Raw genomic sequence first — 26,817 nt, 5'->3', positions numbered from 1 at the left:
CACGCGTGTCACCTTTGCTGTGGGGCCTGGGCATGTGGGACCACGCGTGTCACCTTTGCTGTGGGGCCTGGGCATGTGGGACCACGCGTGTCACCTTTGCTGTGGGGCCTGGGCATGTGGGACCATGCGTGTCACCTTTGCTGTGGGGCCTGGGCATGTGGGACCACACGTGTCACCTTTGCTATGGGACCTGGGCATGTGGGCAGCAGATGTTTCCATGAGAGAAGCTTCAGTCCAGAATAAGGAAGGCCTGTGAGGGCCAGGGACTCAGCCTGAGACTCAGGCCAGAGGCAGGGCAGTGTCAGCTCCCAGTGAACACAGGCGTGCCAGACTCAGGCTGAGGACAGGCCAGTATCAGCACCCAGTGAGCACAGGTGTGCGGGACTCAGGATGAAGAGCAGGGCATCCAGTGAGTACACATGTGCGGGACTCAGGATGAAGAACAGGGCAGTGCCAGCACCCAGTGAGCACAGGTGTGTGGGACTCAGGCTGGGACAGGGCAGTGCCAGCACCCAGTGAGTACACGTGTGCGGGACTCAGGATGAAGAACAGGGCAGTGCCAGCACCCCGTGAGCACAGGTATGTGGGACTCAGGCTGGGACAGGGCAGTGCCAGCATCCGGTGAGCACAGGTGTGCAGGACTCAGGATAAGGAACAGGACAGTGTCAGCGCCCAGTGACTATAGATGTGCAGGACTTGGGCTGACTGGTGAGGGCAGATGGATGCCCTGCCCATATGCCCTGCCGTAGCATTGGAGGCCCCAACTGGGTGCCCAGATCCCATCCTGTGTGCCAGACTTCAGCTTCCCCGTGCTGGCTCTTACATATCTTCACACTTGGCACCAGCAGATTCTTCCACATACTTCTCAGGAAATGCTGAATATTCCTTCAAAACTCTCAAAGCCACCTCTTCCACGAAGCTTTCCTGACTTCCTGAGGCTAAGTCAGTACAATTAGTCTGAACCTGTTCAGCAGCCTTGTGGGTCCATCATTTTTAAGGGTTGAAGAAGGAGGAGGAGAAAGAGGAAGAATGAGAATAAGGAAGAAAAGAACAAGAAGTGCAACTGACTGCATGTATGTGGAGCTCAAAGACTGAAATATTTACCATCTGATCCTCCACAGAGCAAGTTTGCTGGGCCCTGCTGTACAGATGTCTGGCTTTCAACAAAAAATTTTGAGGTGTACCAAGGGCAATTATAAAAACACAGTTTGAGAAGACAAAGCGATCATAAGAATCAGACTCAGACATGACAGATTTTGGAAGCACTAGAAAAATGTTTAAATAACTGTTTTATGTGTTAGAGTTCTAATGGACAAGAAAGACAACACACGACCAATTTCAGCAGAGAGATGAAAACTGTAAGAACCAGAAAGGCTAGAAATAAAAAAAACACAGTAATAAAGATGAAGATAGCCTTTGACAGGCTTGTCAGTAGATTCTACATAACCAAGGAAAGAATGAGTGAGCTTGAAGATAGGTCAATAGCATGTATCTAAACCTAAATGAAGAGAGAAAAAGAGGAAAAATTGCAGAATATATAAGAGCTGTGGGACAGTATAAAATGGTCTAATATGGGGCTGGGCGCAGTGGCTCATGCCTGTAATCCCAACACTTTGGGAGGCCTAGGTGGGCAGATCATGAGGTCAGGAGTTCAAGACCAGCCTGACCAACATGGTGAAACCTCGTCTCTACTGAAAATACAAAAATCAGTGGGGTGTAGTGGTGCGTGCCTGTAATCCCAGCTACTCAGGAGACTGAGGCAGAATTGCTTGAACCAGGGAGGCAGAGGTTACAGTGAGCCAAGATCGCACCACTGCACTCCAGCCTGGGTGACAGAGCGATGAGATCTGTGTCAAAAAAAAAAAAGTCTAATATGCACATAATTCAAGAGGAAAAGAAAGAGAACATGGAGCAGAATAAATATTTGAATAAATAATGGCAGAGGATTTTCCAAAATTAGTTACAAACACTAAACTACAGAGAACAGAAGCATATAGAACCTGGGAGGATACACACACACACACACACACACACACACACACAAAATGCATGCACCCCTAGCAAAAAAGAGACAAAGAGGAAATTTTGAAAGCAGTTAGAGAAAAAAGATACGTGACCTACAGAGGATAAGAATTACAGCATGCTTTTCCTCGAAACCCTGCTAGCCAACAGACAATGGAATAACATTTTCAGAGTGCTGAAAGAAAATCATCAAGCTCAAATTTTGTAACCAGCAACATACTTTTAAAAACTAAAGAGAAACATTGGATTTTCTAGGCACACAAAAACTGAAGGAACTCACTGACGGCATACTTACCATAAAAGAAATTTTAGGCCGGGCACAGTGGCTCACACCTGTAATCCCAGCACTTTGGGAGGCCAAGGTGGGTGGATCACTTGAGGTCAGGAGTTTGAGATGAACCTGGCCAACATGGTGAAATCCCATCTCTACTAAAAATACAAAAATTAGCCAGGCATGATGGCAGGCATCTGTGCTCCCAGCTACTTGGGAGACTGAAGCAGGAGAATTGCTTGAACCCAGGAGGCGGAGGTTTCAGTGAACCGAGATCACACCACTGCACTCCAGTCTGACTCTGTCTCAAAAAAAAAAAAAAAAAAAAAAAAAAAAAAAAAAAAAAAAAAAAAAAATTTAAAGGACATTCTACAGGCAGAAGGAATATGATTGAGTTAGAAATTTGGATCTATCAAAGAAATGAAGAGTATCAGAAGTGATACAGTTGAAGGTAAAATAAATTATTTTTATGCCTGAAATTATTTTAAAAGTTAGCCATCTAAAGCAAAATCTGTCACAGTATATTATGTGTTTACTCCAGATTTAAAAGTACAACAACAAGCACAAGGGATGGGCAGAAGGAATTCGGAGTGTACTGTTAAAAGGTTCTCATACTGCATGTGAAGCAATATGATATAATTGAGGACAGATTGTTTTTATAAACCTATGTGTTTATAAACCATAGAGCAACCACTAAAAATATACTTTTAAAAATATACTCGCAAAAGGTAAAATTAACAAGTGAATAGAGGAGATAAAGGAACCGTGAAGGTTACATCAGCAGAAATGGCAGAGGAAGTCCCTCCAAAAGTTCTTTCCTCCAAAACAGCAGCAAGAAAACTGGCAACAATGGTCAGGATCAACTTTTCTGAGAACTCTAGAAATTATCCAAAGGCTTGCAGGAACCGAAGGGGCACTTATTCAAGAAAAGTAGCTGAGCGTTGGCAAGACTTGCGGCTTTTTTTTTTTTTTTTTTTTTTTTTTTTTTTTTTTTTGAGACGGAGTCTTGCCCTGTCACCCAGGCTGGAGTGCACTGGTGCGATCTCGGCTCACTGCAACCTCCACCTCCCGGGTTCAAGCGATTCTCCTGCCTCAGCCTCCCAAGTAGCTGGGACTACAGGCACACGCCACCACGGCCAGCTAATTTTTGTATTTTCAGTAGAGGTGGAGTTTCACCATGTTGGCCAGGCTGGTCTCGAACTCCTGACATGATCCGCCCACCTTGGCCTCCCAAAGTGCTGGGATTATAGGTGTGAGCCACCGCGCCCAGCCAACTTGTGGCATTTTAACTTCCCTAGTCCAACCAGCCACTCTCCAGGTCCCCAGCAGCCTTAGAAAGTAACAGCCTGCATTGCTAGTGCAGCATGCTGGCCGCCACACAGAGCAGAATGGAGCTGGAGCAACTTCAAAGCCTATTTCACCAAAATACTGTAGCTATTCGGCCTGGCCTGCCTGGTGGTTCCCTTGCAAGGCTCCGAGTTAGGCCCAAAAAGGTGTGAAACACCTTTTTCCCAGAGTTGAGGAGGGAGTATTTGTAAAATCAAACAAACAAACAAGAAAGTTTTTTAACTTGGTGGCCGCCTAAGGCAATGGATAATAGCTGGGGCAATCAAAAGGTTATGCAGAAAGCTTAAAAGGAAAAGCTGGGAAATAAAATGTCCCATGGAGGCCTTAAAAAACACCAAGCTCTTTCTTGAGAATCTAGAAAGCTACAAATGTGGACAGTGCTGTGCATATGCTCGGGGTTGTGAGCATGCTCAGAAAAGACATAAAAAGGCCCTGAACTCTCACCTCTGGCTGACTTTCTGCAGCAGCAGAAAGTGAAGGCTGACGCAGAGGGGCCCACCACCTGGCTGAATGTGGAAGGTGTGTCCCGACAGGCACTCAGAGCACTTCAGCAGAGACTGGGAAATTTTTTATTTTTATTTTATTTATTTGTTTGTTTATTTGAGATGGAGTCTCGCTCTGTCTCCAGGCTGGAGTGCAGTGGCGTGATCTCGGCTCACTGCCACCTCCCCGGGTTCAAGTGATTCTCCTGCCTCGGCCTCCCGAGTAGCTGGGATTACGGGCGCATGCCACCACAGCCAGCTAATTTTGGTATTTTTAGTGGAGACGGGGTTTCACCATGTTGGCCAGGATGGTCTACAGGAGGGTGATCCGTCCGCCTCAGCCTCTCAAAGTGCTGGGATTACAGGTGTGAGCGAGACCGAAAAATGTATTGGTTCCAAATGTTTAAGGAAACCTCTGTCTCATCATCAGCTGACCACCAAGCTAATAACTGAAAGGAAACTTCAGTGGCCACACGTGACAGAGAATGCAGACCTTAAAGAATTCACATGGAAAAGTCACTAAACAAACAAAACCAGCTACAACAAAGAGCAGCAACAAATCCTTGCAGGGCATTGAAGGGGGAGGGGACGGGATCTTCCACAGTTGCCAAACGATAGTATTTAAAATATTCAGTTTTTGACCGGGTGCGGTGGCTCACACCTGTAATCCCAACACTTTGGGAGGCCGAGGCAGGCGGATCACCTGAGGTCAGGAGTTCAAGACCAGCCTGGCCAACATGACGAAACCCCATCTCCATTAAAAATACAAAAATTACAGCCTGACCAATATGGTGAAACCCCATCTCTACTAAAAACACAAAATTAGCCGGACATAGTGGTACACACCTGCAGTCCCAGCTACTTGGGAGGCTGAGGTAGGAGAATCACTTAAACCTGGGAGGCGGAGGTTGCAGTGAGCCGAGATCATGCCGCTGCACTCCAGCCTGTGACAGAACGAGACTCCAAAAAAAAAAAAAAAAAAAAAAAAAAAAAAAAAAAAAAAAAGCATTATAGACTTCAATGTAAAACATAAAACTATAGAAAACTCCTAAAAGAAAGCATGAGAGAAAATCTACATGACCTTGGGTTTGGAGATGGGAAATGGATTTTTAGACATGACACCAAAAGCACAAGCTATAAAAGAAGAAATGGATAAATTGAACTATATCTGAATTTTTAAATTTTGCTTCAAGAAAGATACTGTTAAAAGAGTACAAAGAGAACCCACAGACTGGGAGAAAACAAAAAACAACTTGTATCCAGAATATAAAGAACTCTTAAAACTCAACAGCAAGAAAACAAACAATCTGATTTTTTTTAAAAGAGACGAAAGATCTAAACAGACTCCCACAAATGAATAGATGTGAATGATAAGCACATGAAGAATGTTCAACATCATTAGTCATTAGGAAAATAGAAATTAAAACCGCGGTGAAACACCCACACGTACACTCAAATGGCTACAATTTTTTAAAATAATAAGCTCAAATTCTGGTGATGGTATGAACCAATAGAAATACTCATTCATGGCTGGTAGGACTGCAAGCTCATACAGCCATTTTGGAAACAGTCTGACCACACAGGGACTGAAAAGGGATTTTTAGGGTGATGGAAGAACTGTCCTCCATGATCGTATAATGGACACCAGACTGTATGCATTTGTCAAAACCCATATGACAGTACACGATGAAGAATGAATGTGACTTTATGCAAATAAGCAATCAGCCAGGAGATGAGGGGATCCCAGGATGGAATGCAGACCAGGGACAAAATAATCTAACTGTATTACAAACAGATGACATAGCCATACAGAAAGGCAATGGGGGAAGAACTGACCACTGTAACTTCATAAAGCTGAAGATGAAAAGCCTGCATGTGGACACTGCACTCTGGTTGGAAACTGCTTCTCACAAGGGTAAGATGAGCAATAGACTGTAGGTATGTCAGGGATGGGCAAAGCCACAAGTAAATTGTAACTGTGGGAGCGAGGCTTCTCACCGTCCACTGTCAAAGAAAAAAGTTACAAATGAGCAACAGGGCACAGTGGCTCACGCCTGTCATCCCAGCACTTTAGGAGGCCGAGGCAGGTGGATCTCTTGAGCCCAGGAGTTTGAGACCAGCCTGGACAACATGGCGGAATCCCATCTCTACAAAAAATACAAAAATTAGCCAGGTGTGGTGGTGTGCATAGGTAGTCCCAGCTACTTGGGAGGCTGAGGCAGGAGGATCACCTGAGCCCAGGAGGTGGAGGTTGTGGTGAGCTGAGATCATACCACTGCACTCCAGTCTGGGTGACAGAATGAGACCCTGTCTCAAGTAATAATAATAATAATAATAAGTTACAGATGAACAAGGTAGAAAGGCAAGAATCAGTTGCATTGCTGAGATTGCATTGTTGGGTCAGGACGGGAGGTGGGGCTATCAGTAGGAATTAATGTCTATTGATAGGGAGACAGGGATGGAGAGATGGGGTAGATGATTGCTAGATGATAGTTGGTTGACAGAGAGATGGGTGGGTGGTTGGATAGAGGTAGAGATAGATAAATATGTGTGCATAAATGGGTTAGTACACTAAATATATTTCCTAGCTCTGTTTCTGAGAAGGCCTAGAAGCAGTGATGCCACAAGTTGCAGCCAGCACACCTACCACCCAGATCTTTTTTTTTTTTTTTTTTTTTTTTTTTGAGATGGAGTCTCACTCTGTCACCCAACCTGGAGTGCAGTGACACAATCTTGGCTCACTGCAACTTCTGCCTCCCAGGTTCAAGCAATTCTCTCCTGACTCAGCCTCTCTAGTAGCTGGGACTACAGGCATGTGCCACCATACCTGGCTAATTTTTTTGTGTTTTTAGTAGAGACGGGGTTTCAACATATTGGCCAGGCTGCTCTTGAACTCCTGACCGCAAGTGATCCGCCCACTTGGCCTCCCAAAGTGCTGGGATTACAGGCGTGAGCTACCACACCTGGCCCTAGATCTGAATTTCTAAGTAAAAGGAGCTAGGACTCTCTGGACAAATGACTAATTCCAAGGCCAGGGCAAGGTAAATACAAGAGGAGCCTAGAACATCTTCTAGTGCCTCAAAGTAAGGAAGTAAAATTAATAAGCAAAAGGAATCAGGAACCAACTTACCAGAGCTTCCAGCGGACAAAGCTACAACCATTGAAGCAACAAAACAGATAATGATAGAATCAGTTTCTAACCTAAAGAATGAAATAATGAGTTCAGAGTGAGATTAGGGCATAAACAGCAGAAAGAGGGCAAATCTTCCTTACAGAAGAATTCCAAAGGATAAATGCAGAAGGAATGAGGAAACAGAAAGTCACCACTTGAGTACCACAGTGGCAATTGCTGAAGCCAAGATCAACTGGCGGCTGCTAAAATGAGTGGGCAAAACTTGAAGGAGAAATGGGATATTGGCATGGCCTGACAACATCTCCCCGAAATATTGATTAACTACCATGCTAGTTCTAACAGATGTCCACAAATCCTTTGATGTTCCTCCCTGCAGGAGAAGAGGCTTAACTCCTCTCTCCTTGAGTGGAGCTGGACCTAGTGGCTCACTCCTAACAAATTGAATGTGGCTAAAGAAGAATAATATCTTTACAATGGAGAAACCCACAGACATCACTTTAACCAAGGGATCAAGATGCATATCACCAGGAATGTGTCCTGCTCCTCTCGCGTCACCCTAGATGGATGGCTTGAGACGGCACCTTCCTCTCCGTGGGATTTTTCTCGAAAATGCATAACCCCAGACTGATCATGAGAAAATGGCAGACAAACACAAACTGAAGGACAGTCCGCAAAATACTCATCCAGCACTCCTCAAAACTTCCAAGGTCAGAAAAAGCAAGGAAATATGGAGAAACTGTCTTAGACTGGAAGACAGTTGGGAGCCATGATGACTAAATGCAGCTTGGGATCATGGATTGGATTCTGGAACAGGAAAAGGACACTGGTCAAAATTGTTGACATCCAAATAAAGGCTGTATTTAACAGTGTTGTACTGGTGTTGATTTCTTAGTTTGGATAAATGTATCATGAATATACAGGGGAAACTGGCTGAAGGGTGTGGAGGAACTCCCTCTATTAGCCTTACAACTCTTCCTCAAAATTAGAAGTATTTCAAAATAAAAAACGTTTTGTTTGTTTGTTTGAGACGGGGTCTCCCTCTGTTACCCAGGCTGGAGTGCACTGGCATGATCCCAGCTCACTGCAGCCTCAACCTCCCAGGCTCAAGCAATCCTCCCACCTCAGCCTCTCAAGTACCTACGACTACAGGCACATGACACCATGCCCTGCTAATTTCGTTTATTTTTTTGTAGAGGCAGGCTTTTGCTATGTTGCCCAGGGTGGTATCAAACCCCTGAGCTCAAGCAACCCTCCTGACTCAGCTTCCCAAAGTGTTGGGATTACGGGCGTGAGTCACCCTGCCCCTGCTCAGGAGCCCTGCTAGGATGCATGCTGGCCAAGAGCAGCAGCCGGGGTCCCTCAAACTGAGTGGTTCCTTGTGGCCTGTGGATGGGGAGCCAGGGCCTGGGATGGCTGTTGTACACCCCTGTGAGACCCTGGTGGAGGGGACTTTTGGAGGGGCAGGTGACAGGTGGGGTCAGTCTGAGAATAGAAGAGCACCATGAAGAGGTGATACATTGTGGTCTGCCCCAGGCTGTCCCCTGCCCTGCACAACTCCTTAGGAGGTCTCCCCTGCCCCACATCTTTGCTTATGATCCACATCTGGCTCCAGAGACACTGATTCTCCTGCAGGCCTGTTTATCCACTGAACACCTCCCCCGTGTAGCCCAAAGTTTCCCCCCGCTTATGAGTCCCAAACAGAACACCACGTCCCTCCTCAGCCCTGTTCTTCCTGCTCCTATGCCCCTTCTCCATGACAGCACCTGACTTCCTCTGCCATCCTTGGCTGTCCCTCCCCCATGCCCCACATCCATTCCTCACTGCCATCCTACCTCCTAAATCTATCGCTGCTCCCACCACCATGGGACGTACTCAGTGGTGTTTGTAGATTGGATGGATGGATGAGAGGGAGGGAAGGATGAAGGATGGATGGATGGAAAGAGGGAGGAAAGGAAGGAGGAAGGGATGGATGGTGGATGAATGGAGGGATGGAGGGATGGATGGGGGTAAATGGAGGGATGAATGGAGAGATGGAGGGATGAATGAAGGGAGGGATGGATGAATGGAAGGATAGATGGGGAATGGATGGATGAATGGGGGGTGAATGGAGGGATGGATGGATGGGGGATGAATGAAGGGATGGAGGGATGGATGGATGAGGGATGGATGGATGGATGGATGGGGGGTGAATGGAGGGATGGAAGGATGAATGAGGGATGGATAAATGGGTGGATGGGGGATGGATGGATACATGGATAGATGAGGGATGGATGGACAGAGGGAGGGATGGATGGAGGGAGGGATGGATAGATGAATGGGGGATGGATGGATAGATGGGGGATGGATGGATGGGGGATGGATAGATGGATAGATTGGTGGATGGAGGATGGATAGATGGAGGGAGGGATGGATGGACAGATGGGGGATGGATGGATGATAGATGAGGGGTGGATGGATGGGGGATGGATGGATAGATGGGTGGATGGGGGATGGATAGATGGAGGGATGGACGGATAGGCAGATGGGGGATGGAGAGATGATAGATGGGGGATGGATGGGGGATGGATAGATGGAGGGATGGATGGATGGGTGGGGGATGGGTGGGTGGATGGATGGATGGGGAATGGATGGATGGGGGGATGGATGGATGGATGACGGATGATGAAGGGATGGAGGGAAGGATGGATGGATGACAGATGCAGGGAGGGATGGAGGGATGGGGGATGGATGGATGGATAGATGGGGGATGAATGGATGGAGGGATGGATGGATGGAGGGAGGGATGGATAGATGGATGGGGGATGGATAGATGGGGGATGGATAGATGGAGGATGGATGGATGGATGGATGGGGGATGGATAGATGAAGGGATGGATGGACAGATGGGGGATGGATGGTTAGATGGCAGATGGATGGATGGAGGGATGAGGGATGGATGGATGATAGATGGGGATGGATGGATGGATAGATGGAGGGATGGAGGGATGGATGATAGACAGGGAATGGATGGATGGATGGATAGATGGGGGATGGATGGATGGGGGAGGGATGGATGGAGGATGGATGGAGGATGGATGGGTGATGGATAGATGGAGGGATGGATGATAAATGGGATGGATGGATGGGGGATGGATAGATGGAGGGATGGATGGATGGGAGATGGATAGATGGATGGATGGATGGATGGATGGATGGGAGATGGATAGATGGAGGGATGGAGGGATGGATGGAAGGAGGGAGGGAGGGATGGATGGAAGGAGGGAGGGAGGGATGGATGGATGGGGGATGGATGGATGATGAATAGATGATGGATGGATGGAGGGAGGGATGGGTGGATGATGGATGGATGGAAGGAGGGATGAATGGATGAGGGATGGATGGAGGGAGGGATGGATGGATAGGGGATGGATGGAGGGAAGGAGGGATGGATGGGGGATGGATGGAGGGAGGGATGGATGGATGGAAGAGGGGATGGATAGATGGATGGGGGATGGATGGATAGATGGGGATGGATGGATGGGGGATGGATGGATAGATGGATGGGGGATGGCTAGATGGAGGAATGGATAGATGGACAGATGAGGGATGGATGGATAGATGGGGGATGGCTAGATGGAGGGATGGGGGATGGATAGATGGGGGATGGTAGAAGGAGGGGTAGATATATAGAGGGATGGACAGACAGATGGATAAAAATGACAGAACTTTTGCAGCCTGGGGACTTTGAGACTAGGCTCCTTGTACCTGACAGTGTTTCTCTGGGGCAATGTCTGGACCCTGTGTTTCACAGGGGCTGGGCTGCACATGCCACTTCCAGAAGAGTCCAGTGCTAAGGCCTCTGGAGGCGTTCTATTTTGGGAGACCAGGCAGCCAAGTATTTGAACACAAGAGGACCCAGAACTGCCCACACCACCACATCTGGGATCCCCCCGCCCCAAGGGAGGCTAAAGCAAGCAGAGAGACACCGACCACTGCCACAAGGAGGTCTTCAGACTCCAAGCTCTGTCCAGGCCTCAGCATTCTGCAAGAGAACACCACACTGCCCCCACATGTCCCAGGCAACACCCAGAGATGTGGAAGGAAGAGACACTGCACGGACTTCTCTTTTTACAAAGACTTTATTGTCTGACATGCTTGACAAAAAAAAAAAAAATTACAGCCACAATCAAGTTATGCCAAAATGATTGAGAAGCACACCGTCATCTTCATATCTTGAGGACTTTTAATGAATTTTCTCTTAAAGTAACAGCTGCCTTCATAACTTTTCTTTTCCACATAAAAATACACCATATTCTGAAGATACCTTAGGAAAAAAATTTTTTTAAGTTTATAGTTCTTGGTCCACACAGAAATTGAGTGGAGCTGGCACTGAAAGGGCCTACTTTTCTCCACCGCACACATGTCCCGCACCTGGGGCATCAGAGAGACCTCGTAAACATCCCCGGCTACAGGACCCCCTTCAGCCAAATGGGATTCCTGGAGCCCTACACCCCACGGCGCTCAGCTTCAGCCAACCTGACACAGTGCTGCTGCCAGGCTTGCAGGGACAGCAGCCCCACCCCTCGAAAAGCCCAGCTCAGCGCGGGCAGAAAAGGACTCCCAGCATGCTAGGATGCTGCACCCAGGGTTCAGGACTCCTCAGAGCTCAGACCAGTTTTGAACAGGACCCTTAAAAACAAAATTACAATCAAAAGAGCCTTGGACCATGCATTGCTTTGTAGGGACATAACTTCGGGTCATGGCAAAGTGAGGGCAGTGAGGTCAGAGGACAAGGGTCAGATCCTGCCTCTGCTCCTTTTGTGCTGTGAGCCCCCAGGCAAGTTGCCACGCCCCTCTGGCCTCAATCGTCTCATCTTTAAAATGGGGAATAAAGTACCTACCTTGAAGGACCATCTGAGGATGAAATGAGACTATATCTGCAAAAGGGCCATGGTAGGCTGGTTCCCAGGGCTGGGACCTGGGTGAAGAAGTGACACCCTCCTCTCAGAGGAACAACGTAAAGGGGGTGCAAAAAAAAATCACCAATCAGGACAAATAATACTACTGTAATGCAATGTTAAAAATAAATGCAAAAAAAGTCCATCATGAACAAAATATTAAATAAAGACAGAATCTGACCCTGAACTTGCCATTTCTGCCTAACTGCCTGCCCCTCATCTAAGCCCTACCAGTTCCCACCACCATCCTGCCCCCACTCCCTCCAGTCCTAATTCAAAGAAAAAAAAGAAGCTGTCCAAGGTGGGCTGCTGAAGCCTGAGGCCTGCTCTGTCCCTGTGCCACCCTCCTGTTCACAGGGCTGGCTGGTCCTGGGATGAGGATTTTGAACCCTTTCAGCTTCCTCAGCTGCAGGCATGCCAGACAGAATCCTAACGGTGCAAGGGAAGCCACACCAAGGAACAAAACCTCACTGCGGGGCAGAAAAGAGAAACACAGGACCCACTTGGTTCAGTTAAGAGGGGTGCGTGCATACATGTGTGTCAGTGCGTGCCTGGACACGGGTTCACACCCATGGTAGGCCTGCTGCAGCCTAAGCCTGCAGACCCTCCATCCAGGCTACCGAGTTCTGCAGAATAGCGTGTTCCCCGTGGGACCAAGGGTTATCCCCCCATGACTGGGAACCCTCTAGCTGGTCCTGGGCATGCACGCCAGCGGCTCATTCTGCAGAACCAGCCCCCATCATCCAGGCGCCAAGTGAATGCCTAGAACACTCAGGCCATTGTTCACGTCAACAGAAATGCCTACAGGAAGAAGAAGAGGGGGATAATGCCAGGCAAACTGCTGTGGGCCTGGCCAGGTGTGGTCTGAATTCCTGAGATGTCCCTAAATGCTCCCTCGGAGGGCCTCCTTCTTGGGCCTATCTCCTCCCTCACTTGGGAGGAGAGCAAGGACTGTCTTTGTGCAGCCCACGAATCCTCCCACCCACCCCTAACACAGGGGGATGCCACCACACAGACCCATGGTTAGAGGGAGATTTTGTATAACTTCCAAATCCCATTGAAGAGCAGCAGCTTCCCAAACCAGGAGGGCGTCCAAGGGAGAAGAATGAAGATTCAGTCATTTCCCAAACATGACAGGGCCATGAGCTTAGTAGGTCCTTTAACGAGGTACACGCAGGATGTACACGCAGAAAAAGTAAATGAGCACAGAACCCCTGATGGGGATGTGCAGGGTCCCAACTCCAGGTGACAGAAGGCTGAAGAGTTGTTCCAAGGCCCTGACCTGCCTGCTAGGCCAGTCCCCGCAGCCAGGTGGGTCGTCCAGGCAACTCAGCATGGAAGGAATGGTGGCCGGACCAGGCCTATGGAGCTGGCACAAGCGGGCAGGACTGGGGCAGTGGGGAGCAGTCAGGAGTTCCGGGGTGTGGGGAGGTCAATGACTATGGGCGGGTTCACGGGCTGGTAGTTCACAGTGCATACGGACGCGTTCACATAGGTGGTCGTCCCATCTGCCATGACACCATACCCTGGAAAGTAAGCACACGCCCATCAGGTCAGCAGCCAGAGCGGTGAGGATGGTCAGGTGGATGTGGCATTCATAAGGCACTCAGCCCCCATAGGCTGAATGTGTTTGGGGCAAGCTAGTAAACTCTCAAGGTCAATCCCTTCATCTGTAAAATGGAGATGATAATGATACATGCCACTTCCAAGCTTGCTGTGAGGATTATATGAGAAAATTATCTATGTACTGTGCTCGGCCCAGTGCCTGGCACATGAGAAGCACACAGTGAGTCATCATCATTGACATCATCTTCACCACCATCCTTATCACCATCACCACCACCACTGCATCACCATCATCACCATCAACATCATCATCACCACCATGCTTATCGTGATCATCACTATTTTCACCACCACTACCATAATCATCACTAATGCCATCATCATCACTATCATGATCAACATCATCATCACCAACACCCTTATCATCTTCACCATTACCGCCACCACCATTACCGTCACCATCATCATCATCACTAGTCCCATCATCATCACTATCACCATGAACATCATCATCACTACCCTTATCATCACCATTATCACCACCACCACTGCCATCACCAACATCATCAAAAATGCCATCATCATATCACCATCAACATCATCATAACCACCCTTATCATCATCACCACCACCATCATCATCTTCACTAATGCCATAATCACTACAATCACCACTGCCATCATCCCCATCACCACCACCATCACCAAAAATGCCATCATCATATCACCATCACCATCATCATAACCACCCTTATCATCACCACCACCACCATCATCATCTTCGCTAATGCCATCATCACTACAATCACCACTGCCATCATTCCCATCACCACCACCATCAACATCATCATAACCAATGCCATCATCATCACTATCACAATCAACATCACCACCGCTCCTATCATTGTCATCATCATTATCACCACCACTATCACCATCATTATCACCAGTGCTATCATCATCACTGCTCTTATCATTATTGACATCACCATTATCACTGCCACCATAATCACCATCACTAGTGCCATCAACATCACCAATATACCACCACCATCACCATCATCATCACCAATGCCATCATCGTCACTATCACCATCATCATCATCACCACCACCACCATCACCAAGAATGTTGTCATCACCAGTGCCACCATGATCATCATCACTACCCTTATCATTATCATCATCACCATTATCGCCACCATACCACCATCATCACTATCATCATCATTGTCAGTATTGATGATGTCATCATTGATGCCATCATGATCACCACCACCAACACCACTGTCATTATCACCCTCATTATTGTATCAGCACCATCATCATCACCACAATCACCATCATCATCACCATTGTCATCATCATCATCACCACCATTGCATTTATCATTATCATCATCACCATTGTCACCACTACTACCATCATCATCAGTATCATCATCATCACTGACATGATTACTATCACCATCATCACTACCAATACCACTGTGATCATGGTCATCATCTGTCATTATTGCCACCACCATCATCATCATTGCTACTATCACTACCATCCTCTCACCGTCATCACTATCATTATCATCATTGTCATGTACTTTCTCTGCCTCCACCATACCCTCTTCCCACCATCTTTATTTGTTAGAATCCCCCTCATCCTTCAGCTCAGGTCATCTCCAAGATAGAAGGAACATTTCCCCTTCCCTGTGTGGTGCTGGGGGAGGAAGGGAGTGGTGAGTGGGTAGGTGAGGACCTATTCTTTGGAGTCCAATTGTGCCTGTCCAGTTGTGTGGGGGTGTGGTTTGGGTCACAGGCAACTTTGGATCTGATGGAGCTACATGCCCATAGTAGGGCCGCAGAAAATGACAGCCATTATTATTATCCCACAGCACGTGAGCTGCCCATCTCTCCCAGGACCTCTCACATCTGGCTTTGATGACTTTTCTGTGCCCAGGGCTCCTCCAGGAGCTACTGGAGGCCAGGTGAGGTCTGATCACCCCTGCCCCTTGAAAATGAGCTGCAGAGGCCCTCAGGGAATGAATGGTTTGAGGCTTGCTTTTGAACTGAAAAACGATCTGATGTGGACCAGACAATGTGGACTCCTGAGGTCCCTGGTCCAACCAGACAGAGGTTCAGGAGGCCAGGAGATGCCTCTGGGGGAAACCACATCAGTCCGGACATCCCACAGCAGCCAATATGCTTCCTGGCAGGGATGTGACAGAGAGGCCTTGGGCAGGTGGGATAAACATCCAAAAGGAGCAAAAAGAGGCATCTGTGCCAAACTGGTGAAATGAGGCTCAGGTGAGGATGGCTGAGGGCTACTAGGGAACACCTGCACACAGCAACAGGCCAGGGCGTGGCCGTGTGGATGATAGACCTGGAGCTGACATCACCCTCACCATCACACGTAGTCCCTCCACACTTATTAAGCACCTATTGTATGCCAGGCCCAGGGGACAGAAGCAACAAGACAGAGCCACCAGTTCTAAGGGATTCATAGTGTGCTCACCAAATAAAATTCATCCTCCATGTCGTGGCCCAAACACCCCCTCCTCTGAAAACCCGCTGCCCACCTCCCAGTGACTTCCCAGGCTGGAGGCACAGCAGAGTTGCAGGGCTCCCTGGAAGCAAAATTCACCCCCTAAGTCATGCAGGATTTTGTGATCATCTTCCTATTATTAAACATTTAGCAATAGCTCATTGACAGCCAGGGTGTGTATGGCAGTTAGCAGTTACAAAGCGAACATCAGGAATGGGCTATATACTTCCCTTCTGGCTGAACGGAGGGGAGGCCCCCTGGAGGGTCCATTAGGAGCCCCTAGTCCGTGAGGTCCCCGTCTCCACCATGTACTGACCTTCGTGGATGTGGCCAAAGACATGTAGCCGCGGCTGGACTCGCCTCTGCACCGTATTGAGCAGCTCCACGCAGCCCACCCGCTGCATCTTCTTGGGGACCCAGTCCAGGAAACCTGGTGTGGGGGAGACAACAGGAGGCCATGATGGGGTCTGTCCCAGCCCCTCACTGCCCCATGCCCGGCAGCAGCTTCTGCAGCCTGCAAGAGGCATGGGGCTCCTGGACTATGGCTTTGCACTATTCTCCCCGAGCAAGCTCCCCAGAACCCTGCCCTGCCTCAGCCTTCAGGGACGGAAACCATCCGGGACCTTGCAGCCTCAGCCTCCTCCTCCACAGGGTTGCACCGAGGGCCTCCTTGAAAGAGCTTAGCATGGGCCAGGCACTTGGGGCAGGGTACTCAGTAGCTGCTAGCACCCCCCTCCCCCAACCATCTGTGCTTGAGTGGCCTCGAGGGTGGCATCTGCCCACTGCAGAGATCAGCAAACGGAGGCCAGAGAGGGACGGGTGAGTCCCAAGGGCAGGCACCCTGGTGGTCAGTGGCAGAGCGGGGCATCCTGACACACAGCCCAGGAGTGAGATTTCCATGTCAGAAACTTCCTAAAAAGCACAGACTCATGAGCAGAAACCCTCCGTGGGTGCAGCATCGCGCACGTGGCTGCGCCTGCGCCTGCCCCCGCTGCCAGCCTCCTGGAGCCGCCCAGATGGTGGCTGCTTATTATCCTCACATGGCTACACAAACGGAGAATAATTGATTACTCCAAGCGAACAATTAGGGCTCGTGGCGGCCCCTCTCTGGGTGAGCAGAACAGGTTTCCACAACTGCTAGGAAGGGAACAGGGGAAGCTTCCAGTCAAAGGCCCAAGTGAGCGGCAACAGCGTAAAGAGAAGACACAGACAGAGACAGAGACAAAGATGAGGGAGGAGGAGGAGGAGAAGTAGGGGAAAGCAGAGAAAAGAGGCCGGGAATGCGTTGGGCACAGGCTGGGGGTAGACACTGGGGTGAAGTCCCAGGCTCTGCTGCCTACTGGCTGTGTGACCTTGGACAAGTCACTTAACCTCTCTGTACCTCCGTATCATCCAATAGAGTGCTTGGGCTGGGCACTGGGATCCCACCATGCATGAGGCCAGCCCCTTCCTCAATTCTAGAGTGTGTGTTGTGGGGAGGGTCTCCAGCACCTCGGCGCCCTGGCGCGCACAGTCTGGAGACAATGCAAGGGCAGCACCAGCTGAAGCGCCTGGCACACGGGCAGCCCTGAGGCAGGAGCCAGGAGGTGTGTGAAGGGCCTGGGTGGGGCGTCCAGAGAGCAGGAAGCCAAACGACACCATGTTCGGAGAGATGGATGAATGGAAAGGAGAGAGGGAGAGAAAGAAGGAAGCGGGAGGAGGGGAGGAAAGAAAGAGGGGAGAAGAAAAAAGGAGGAAAAAAGGAGATAGGGAAAGGAGGGAGAAGGGGAGCAAGGGAACGAAAAGAGAAGGAAGAGAACAAGACACCTTTGCTGCTCAGCCTCATTGTCAGTGACCGATGACACTGAATGTTGACCAGAACCGTCCCAAGGCTCAGGCGGCTTCCGGTGGGGCTGATACAAACTCGGCTACAACCTCACTGTGCTGCTTAAATCACACCAGAGCCCAGGCCTCCGCTTCCACCTGTGAGGGTGAGGCTGCCAAAACCTTCCTTTCCTGGACTTTGTGAGGAGGCAGAGGGGCCGTGGGGCACTGGCTGGGTCGGGGCACCAAGTGGTATCAGGAGTTTCTTCCTGAACTGGTGTGTGAGCCAGTGACACTCAAGCTGTCCCGTGCCTCACCCCACAGCCTCCCCCATGGCTTCTGCCCGAGACACCCTTCCCTCCCCTTCTCTACCTCCCCAGACCCAATTCTGGGATCACAGCTTGTGCAAGCTCCCCAGGTAGCCTAACAGCAGTCATCTCTCCTGACTCCTCAAGCTTCCCTCACCCCTGAATGTGTCCCACGGGGCTTGGTTGTTCCTAAACCCTCCACCCTGCAGCCTAGGGGCCCCCTCAACCCAGGCACACACTGAAGGGGTTACCCTGGACCAGTGTCGCCCAGTACAGGGGCTGGTTCCAAGCACTGAGGGAGTGACGGTGGGTTTCTGGAGGTGGTGGTGGGAGCAAGACACTGATATGGGCCAAACTGCTGGGAGATTGAACTTCATTCAGCGGACTGAGGGAGCCACAGAGGGCCACAGAGGGATGGCATGGCATACATAAGGATACAGAGAACTCCCTCCTGCTGATGTAAAGTGAGTGGACTGGAAGGGACAAGAGCTTCACCTCCACCACTTCCATTACCACCTCCATCACCATCTCCACCACCACCTCCACCACCACCTCCGTCACCACCACTACCACCCCCATCACCACCAGCACCACCTCCATTACCATCACCACCACCACCCCCCATCACCACCACCTCCTTCACCACCACCACCTTATCACCACCTCCATCACCACCACCACCTCCACCACCACCAGCACCACCACCACCTCCATCACCATCACCACCCCATCACCACCACCACCACCTCCATCACCACCACCAGCATCACCACCTCCATCACCACCACCACCACCACCACCTCCACCTCCACCACCATCACCACCACCACCACCTCCATCACCACCACCACCACCTCCATCACCACCACCACCGCCATCACCACCACCACCACCTCCATCACCACCTCATTACCACCTCCATCATCACCACCACCTCCATCACCACCACCTCCACAACCATCACCACCTCCATCACCACCACTACTACCATCACCATCATCATCTCCCACCACCACCACCTCCACCTCCCACCATAACCACCACCTCCATCACCACCACCAGCACCTCCATCACCACCACCACCCCATCCCCACTGCCACCACCTCCATTACCATCACTACCTCCCACCACCACCACCACCTCCACCTCCTCATCACCCCCACCACCCACCATCACCACCACCTCCATCATCACCACCACCACCCATCCCCACTGCCACCACCTCCATCACCATCACTACCTCCCATCACCACCACCACCTCCACCTCCCGCCATCACCTCTGTCACCACCATCACTTTCATCACCACCACCTTCATCACCTCTACCACCATCACCACCTCCACCACCACCATCTCCACCATCACCACCTCCATCACCACTACCTCCATCACCACTACCTCCACCATGACCATGGGAATGAGAGAGAGAAGACATTGTTCTGGACTGAGGCGGGGTCAGCAGTACGGAGAAAAGGGGGAGTGGGAGGCAGTTTGGAGGCAGAATGGGAGGGATGTGGTGATGGCCAGGCTGTGGGAATGAGGAAAGGAAGGGAACTGAGAAAGCCCCCAGATGGGACAGTGGGGGTGGGGGAGGTGGTATGCAGATGAGGGATGACCTCAGTGTGGATTGGGTCGTGGGGTGGGGGCAGAGAGGAGAGATGGGAGGTGGTTCCCAGGCCGTGGGGACGTTGGGCTGGGTGGGGGTGAGGGAGCGGGGACCCCAGGTTTCTGAGGGAGTGAGGGCTGCCCGGACGAAGCCCTGTGCAGGACTCTGGTGATTTTCAGCACCCAGGACTGGGGTCTGCAGAGGCATGAGCCAAAGCTCCAGGGTCCTGCATGTCAAATGGACGGGTGACTCTGGCCTCCCGTGCTGTTGTGAGGAGCCCACAAGGTAACAAGTCAAGCCTCCAGCTCTCAGTGGGCACTCAGGAAGTAAGAGGGACCATGGGGTGATGTGTCCTCACTGCCCCAGCAAGTGGGACTCAGAGCCCCTCCAGGGCTCCCCTACACAGGCCAGGCCCAGCCAGCCCCCCATCCCAGAGCCCACCCACCAGCCCAGGTGGGCGAGCTGGAGGGCCAGGCCAGCAGAGCCTTACCTAGCGGCGGTCCATGGGTTATCAGGATGTCTACGCCTTCGGGAATGAGGTTCCATTTCTCCAGCAGGGCTTGTCCTCGCGGGAGGTTGAAGCCCCAGCCGTAGAACCAGGGCTGCCTGCAGAAGAAGTGCAGGTGGTTGAGGGAGGGCGGGTGAAGGTACGGGGCGGTCACACGGAAGGCGGAACTCCCCACAGGCCAGGTGGTCTTCAGGACCAACTTGCTACCTGGAAAGTCAGGGACGGTCTCCACCTAGGGAAGGCAGGGACTCACCAGGACTCTGACCCACTGGCGGGCTGTGGGTCCCCGGGCAATTCTCTTTCCTGTCTCCTTCTGCTTACCTGTAGTTTCTGTTTTTCCATAAGTATTATTACATAACCAAAAAAAAAGAAAGCTAAATACATATATACATATACACACACACACACACACATACGCACACACACACATACACACATATATACATATATATATACATATACATGCAAGACCAGCCTGGGCAACACAGTAAGACGCTCTCTAAAAAAATATTTTTAAATGCATATATGGGTGTATGTGTGTGTGTATATATATGTATATGTATATATGTGTGTGTGTGTGTGTGTGTGTGTATACACACACATATCAGCTTCTTCCTAAAACCTTTCCTGCTCCAAGCCTTTCCAAGAAAATCCACAGGGATGGCCGGGCGCCGTGGCTCCAGCCTGTAATCCCAGCACTTTGGGAGGCCGAGACGGGCGGATCACGAGGTCAGGAGACCGAGACCATCCTGGCTAACACTGTGAAACCCCGTCTCTACTAAAAAATACAAAAAAAAACTAGCCGGGCAAGGTGGCGGGCGCCTGTAGTCCCAGCTACTCGGGAGGCTGAGGCAGGAGAATGGCGTGAACCCAGGAGGCGGAGCTTGCAGTGAGCTGAGATTTGGCCACTGCACTCCAGTCCGGGCAACAGAGTGAGACTCCGTCTCAAAAAAAAAAGAAAAAAAAAGAAAAAAAGAAAATACACAGGGAACATTTTACATTCTCCACTACCCCCACCCCCACCCCAGGAAGATGCCCCTCCAATCTCCCTCCCCCAGGCAGAGTGTGTGGACCCCCAATCAAAAGAGAGCAGATTCCAGGTGTGGGCTCCTCATTCTTGCTTATACTGGAAGCTCTGGCCAGGGAGTCCAGGTAGAGTTGACCCACCCCCAGCTGGGAGGGTGGGGCCAGGTGGACCGAGACCATTAAATGCAATACCAGCCTGGTAGCCTGCTCTGCAGCCAAGACCTGGACCCATCAGTGCCAGATATTCCTCCCAGTCAGTTCAATGGTGAACACATCACCCAGATTCTTCCAATTGCAGGGAGTCTCAGATTCTTTCAAGGAGAAGAAAAGTGGATACTGTCATCCCTATGTATAAACAGTGAGCCTCTAGCCTTGGGAGTTGTCAGCAGCTGTTAAGCTACCCAAGAAACAGCTGGATCAAACTGGACCAGACACCCACCCTACCTCAGCACTTCCCAATTATATGGGCCAACACAAAGCCATTTGAACTGGGTTTTCAGTCATTTGCAACAAAAGCATCAGAATCATCCCTGAGGTTTCACCCATAGATGATTCCACAAGAATAGGTCCTTTATGTCGATGAAGTAGCCAGCATCACCACCTCCACCACTACCTCCATTACCACCACTACCTCAACCACCATCACCACTACCTCTACCATCACCAGCACTTCCACCACCACCTCCACTACCACCACCTCCACCACCACCACCTCCACCACCACCACTACCACTTCCACCATCACCAGCACTTCCACCACCGCCACCACTACCTCTGCCACCACCACCTCCACCACCACCTCCACCACCACCTCCATCACCACCACCACCACTACCTCTACCACCTCCACTACCACCACCTCCACTACCACCACCTCCACCACCACTACCTCCACCATCACCACCACCACTTCCACCATCACCAGCACTTCCACCACCACCTCCATTACTAGTACCTCCTCCTCCACCACCACCAACTCTATCACTACCACCACCAGCTCTATCACCACCTCGATCACCACCACCACTATCACCACCACCACCACCTCCATCACTATCTCCATCACCACCACCACCTCCATCACTATCTCCATCACCACCACCACCTCTACCACCTCCATCACCACCACCACCACCACCACCACCTCCACTTGCATCACCACTTCCATCACCACCACCTCCATCACACCTGTCACCACCACCGTCATCACCATCACCAGCACCACTACCTCCATCATCACCAGGGTTTCCACTACCACCACCAGCACCTCCATCACCACCACCACCTCCTACCACCTCCATCACCACCACTACATCAACCATTGCTATGATCTAAATGTTTGCATCCCCCCAAAATTAATATTTTGAAATCTAATCCCCAAGGTGCTAGTACTAGGAGGTGGGGCCTCTGGGAGGTGATGAGGTCATGAGAGTGGAGCCCTCTCAAATGGGATCAGTGCCCTTATAAGGAGAGACATGAGAGATCCCTTGCTCCTTCCACTATGTAAGGAAACAGCAAGGAGGTGCCATCTATGAATCAGGAAGTGGGTCCTCACCAGACATGGAATCTGCCAGCACCTTGATCTTGGAATTCTAGCCTCCAGACTATCAGAAACACACTTCTGTTGTTTAGAAACCACCTAGTCTATGACATTTTCTTGTAGCAGCCCAAATGGTCTAAGACAGCCACCATCACCATCACCATCACCACCACCACCACCACTGCTGTGAATCAAATTGTGTCCCCCAAAAAGACATGTTGCCAACACCCGGGACCTGTGAATATGACCTTATTTAGAAAGAGGTTCTTTGTAGATGAAATCAAGCTAAGATGAGATCATACTGGATTCGTGTAGGTCTTACATCCAATGATGGGACAGTGGGGGTGGGGGAGGTGGTATGCAGATGAGGGATGACCTCAGTGTGGACTGGGTGGTGGGGTGGGGGCAGAGAGGAGAGATGGGAGGTGGTTCACAGGCTGTGGAGATGTTGGGCTGGGTGGGGATGAGGGAGTGGGGACCCCGGGTTTCTGAGGGAGTGAGGGCTTAAAAAGAGGCCCTTAAAAGAGGGCCATGTGGTAACATAGAGACACCGGCAGAGGGAAGAACACCAGGTGACAATGGAGGTAGAGACTGAAGTGACACTTCCACAAGCCAAAGAATGACCAGGATCACCAGCAACTATCAGAAACCACGAGAGTGTGGCCAAGCATGGTGGCTCATGCCTGTAAACCCAGTGCTTTGGGAGGCTGAGGCAGGAGGACTGCTTGAGCCCTTGAGTGCAAGACCAGCCTGGGCAACACAGTAAGACACTGTCTCTATAAAAATATTTTTTAAAAGTTAGTTGGTCATGGTGGTGCACACCTGTAATCCCAGTTACTCAAGAGGATAGGGTGGGAGAGGACTGCTTGAGCCCAGGAGGTCATGACTGCAGTGAGCTAAGATTGTGCCACTGCACTCCAGCCTGGGCAACAGAGCAAGACCCTGTCTCAAAATAAAGCAGCAGCTAGAAGAGTGGTCCGGAACCGTTTTCCCTTAGAGCCTCCCAAAAGGAACCAATCTTGCGGTGGCCTCTCCAGGCTTCTGGCCTCCAGAACCGTGAGGGAGTGAATTTCTGTTGTTTTACACCACAGAAATTTGATCCTCAGTTACACAGCCCGACACACTAATGCAATTGCCATCCCCACATCACCTCCCCGCCCGCTGCCCTGGGATGACCTTCACCCCTGCAGCACAGTTGGCCAGACAAGTCTCCTTCTACATGTTTTGTAGATGAGAAAATTGAGGACCAGAAGTTGGAAAATAAAAACAGCCACCAGCATTTCCTGTGCACCTACTGCTCTGCCAGGCCCCGAGTACGTACATGACCGGGATGGGCTCAGCTGTTATAAGAACCCCGTGAAAGAGGGACTAGCATTATTTCTCTTTTACAAACGAGGATACTGAGGCTCCCAGTGGTGAGATGGCACAGGACTTGGGTCCTGGCGTGCTTGCCCAGACAGGGTGCCTCACTACCACTCTCCCGCCACCACACGCTGTGAGAGTCGGTGGGGCTGGGGGAGGGGTGGGGTTTGCCATTATCTCTTCTGTGCCCAAGGCTGCCACTGAAATCCCTCCCTGGGTCATGCACTGTTCCACGGGGTGACTGACACCCCTGGCTGTTAACTCAACATACTACCCTGTTGGCAGGCGCCCAGTGTACCTCCTTGGAACCCTGGGGGTTCCATGGAACACCATTTGAAAACCCCAACTTAGTCCTATGCTGGCAGGTCCTGGACTAGAAGACAGAGATTTGGCGAGGGAACGGAAGGTGCCCAGGTTCACACGGTGGGTCAGTGGAGAAGTCACTCTTAAACCCATATCTGATGTTCTCTCCCCACTGCCCCACCCTGCCTTCAAGCCTACAGAGGCATCTCCTGGGACACGGGCTTCTGACGAAGGACGATGGGTGATCACACTGGTTATTTGGGGTCAAAGGCCTTTTCATTGTTTCAGACACCAGCCCAGGAGACACACAAATCTATGTTTAACAAATGGTGGTGGGTGAGAGGGGACTGAATTAATGAATAAATTGTTAACAGGATGTTGAGCAGGACTTTACCTGCTCTTGGGATTGCAGCCAAAATGCCAAAGCTGCAACCAATCCCCCTCATTAGAAAGAGAAGCCCCAGAACCCCCAGAGGAATGTACTAAAAGCAGGCAGAACACACCAGACCACCACTTCCCCAGTCCCCTACCAGCCGAGTTCTGGACCTTGAGGAAGAGGGCTCTCCCTCCTACCTGGTTCTTTAGGGAGAAGAAAAAAGGGGGTCCCCTACACCCAGCCATAAGCAGGGTCCAGGAGAGCCCCTTGCACAGGCGGGGGCCTGGGGAATAAGACTGGTTGTGCTTTCTGGGCTGTGCCTGGGGATCCGCCCCCAGGCCTGGGAGAGGAAAAATTAAGTGTGAGGGGTAGGGCACAGAAGAGCTGCCTGCACCCCCAGTATGGGCTCTCCCAGGGACCCCCACCCACAGGCATTGCCCAGCAATTGAGGAAACCAGGCAGCTGCGGCCGAGGAATGGCCTCTGGGTGGGTGGCACCAAGGACAGTGGCTAATCCCATTAGGGGGCACTGCCTTCCTCAGACACATCCACACAGGCCTGCAGGAAACCAAGTTTCTCTCTGCAGAAATATGTATCACCCCCTAATATGCAGACACACAATTTTACACCCAACTGCGACTGCATCTTGGAGTCAGACCTGGGTTACTCCACCCAGTAAGGTCCACCCCTTACCACCTGTGTGACCTTGAACAAAGAACTTAACTTCTATGCCCCAATTTCCCATCTGTAAAGTGGGGATAATACTGTATGTCTCAATAGGGCTGTTGAAATGATTAAATCAGTTAATCCATGTAAAGTACTTAAAACAGGGCCTGGTTCACAGTAAGTGTTCAACATATTGCAAGTTCATCATCTCCATCACCTCCATCATCCCTATAATCACCCCCAGCACCACTTCCATCACCACCTCCATCATCACCAACATCATCACCACCACCACCTCCATCACCACCACCTCCATCACCACCACCATCACCTCCATCACCACCAACATCATCACCACCACCACCTCCATCACCACCACCACCTCCATCACCACCATCACCATCACCTCCATCATCACCAACATCATCACCACTACCACCTCCATCACCACCACTCTCACCATCACCACCACCATCTCCATCACCAGCACCTCAATCATTACCACCACCTCCATCATCATCACCATCATCACCACCACCTCAATCATTACCACCACCTCCATCACACTTCCATCGCCACCACCTCCATCACCATCACCACCACCTCCATCGCCACCACCACCACCACCATCACCACCACCTCCACAATCACCAACACCACCACCACCTCCATCACCACCACCATCATCTTTATCACCACCTCCATCACCACCACCACCACCTTCATCACCACCATCACTACCAGCACCTCCATAACCACCACCTCCCCAACCACCACCTCCATCATCACCACCTCCATCACCACCACCGCCTCCTCTATCATATCACCACCATCATCTCCATCACCACCACCATCATCACCACCACCATTATCAACATCAACATCACCATCATCACTCCCATCACCACCATCACCATTACCATCATCATCACCACCATCCACCACCATTATCAATATCACCACAGTCACCATCACCTCGTATACCACCACTACCACCATTATTGCTATCACTATTATTATCATGGA

General features: G+C 50.6%; 1 protein-coding gene across 4 annotated transcripts in view; it reads right to left on the bottom strand.

Moving 5' to 3' along the window:
* Positions 1–12,280: 12,280 nt before the first annotated feature.
* The window catches only part of MPPED1 (metallophosphoesterase domain containing 1), a 98,017-nt gene continuing 83,480 nt past the window's right edge, over positions 12,281–26,817 (bottom strand). For 3 of the 4 annotated variants that reach the window (XM_030915037.1, XM_010370556.2, XM_010370675.2), the window contains exons 5-7: positions 20,502–20,617; positions 16,611–16,724; positions 12,281–13,718 (exon numbers count right to left, since the gene is read on the bottom strand). In XM_030915037.1, the coding sequence (XP_030770897.1) occupies positions 13,600–13,718; positions 16,611–16,724; positions 20,502–20,617 (349 nt within the window). In that variant the 3' untranslated portion in view covers positions 12,281–13,599. The remainder of the gene's footprint in view (positions 13,719–16,610; positions 16,725–20,501; positions 20,618–26,817) is intronic. The other variant, XM_030915038.1, reaches the window with a different exon arrangement.

Source organism: Rhinopithecus roxellana, chromosome 13 (assembly GCF_007565055.1).
Source record: "Rhinopithecus roxellana isolate Shanxi Qingling chromosome 13, ASM756505v1, whole genome shotgun sequence".
NCBI classification, from domain to species: Eukaryota; Metazoa; Chordata; class Mammalia; order Primates; family Cercopithecidae; genus Rhinopithecus; species Rhinopithecus roxellana.
Note: the sequence above shows the minus strand (reverse complement) of the source record. Positions and strands in the feature narration are given on the sequence as shown.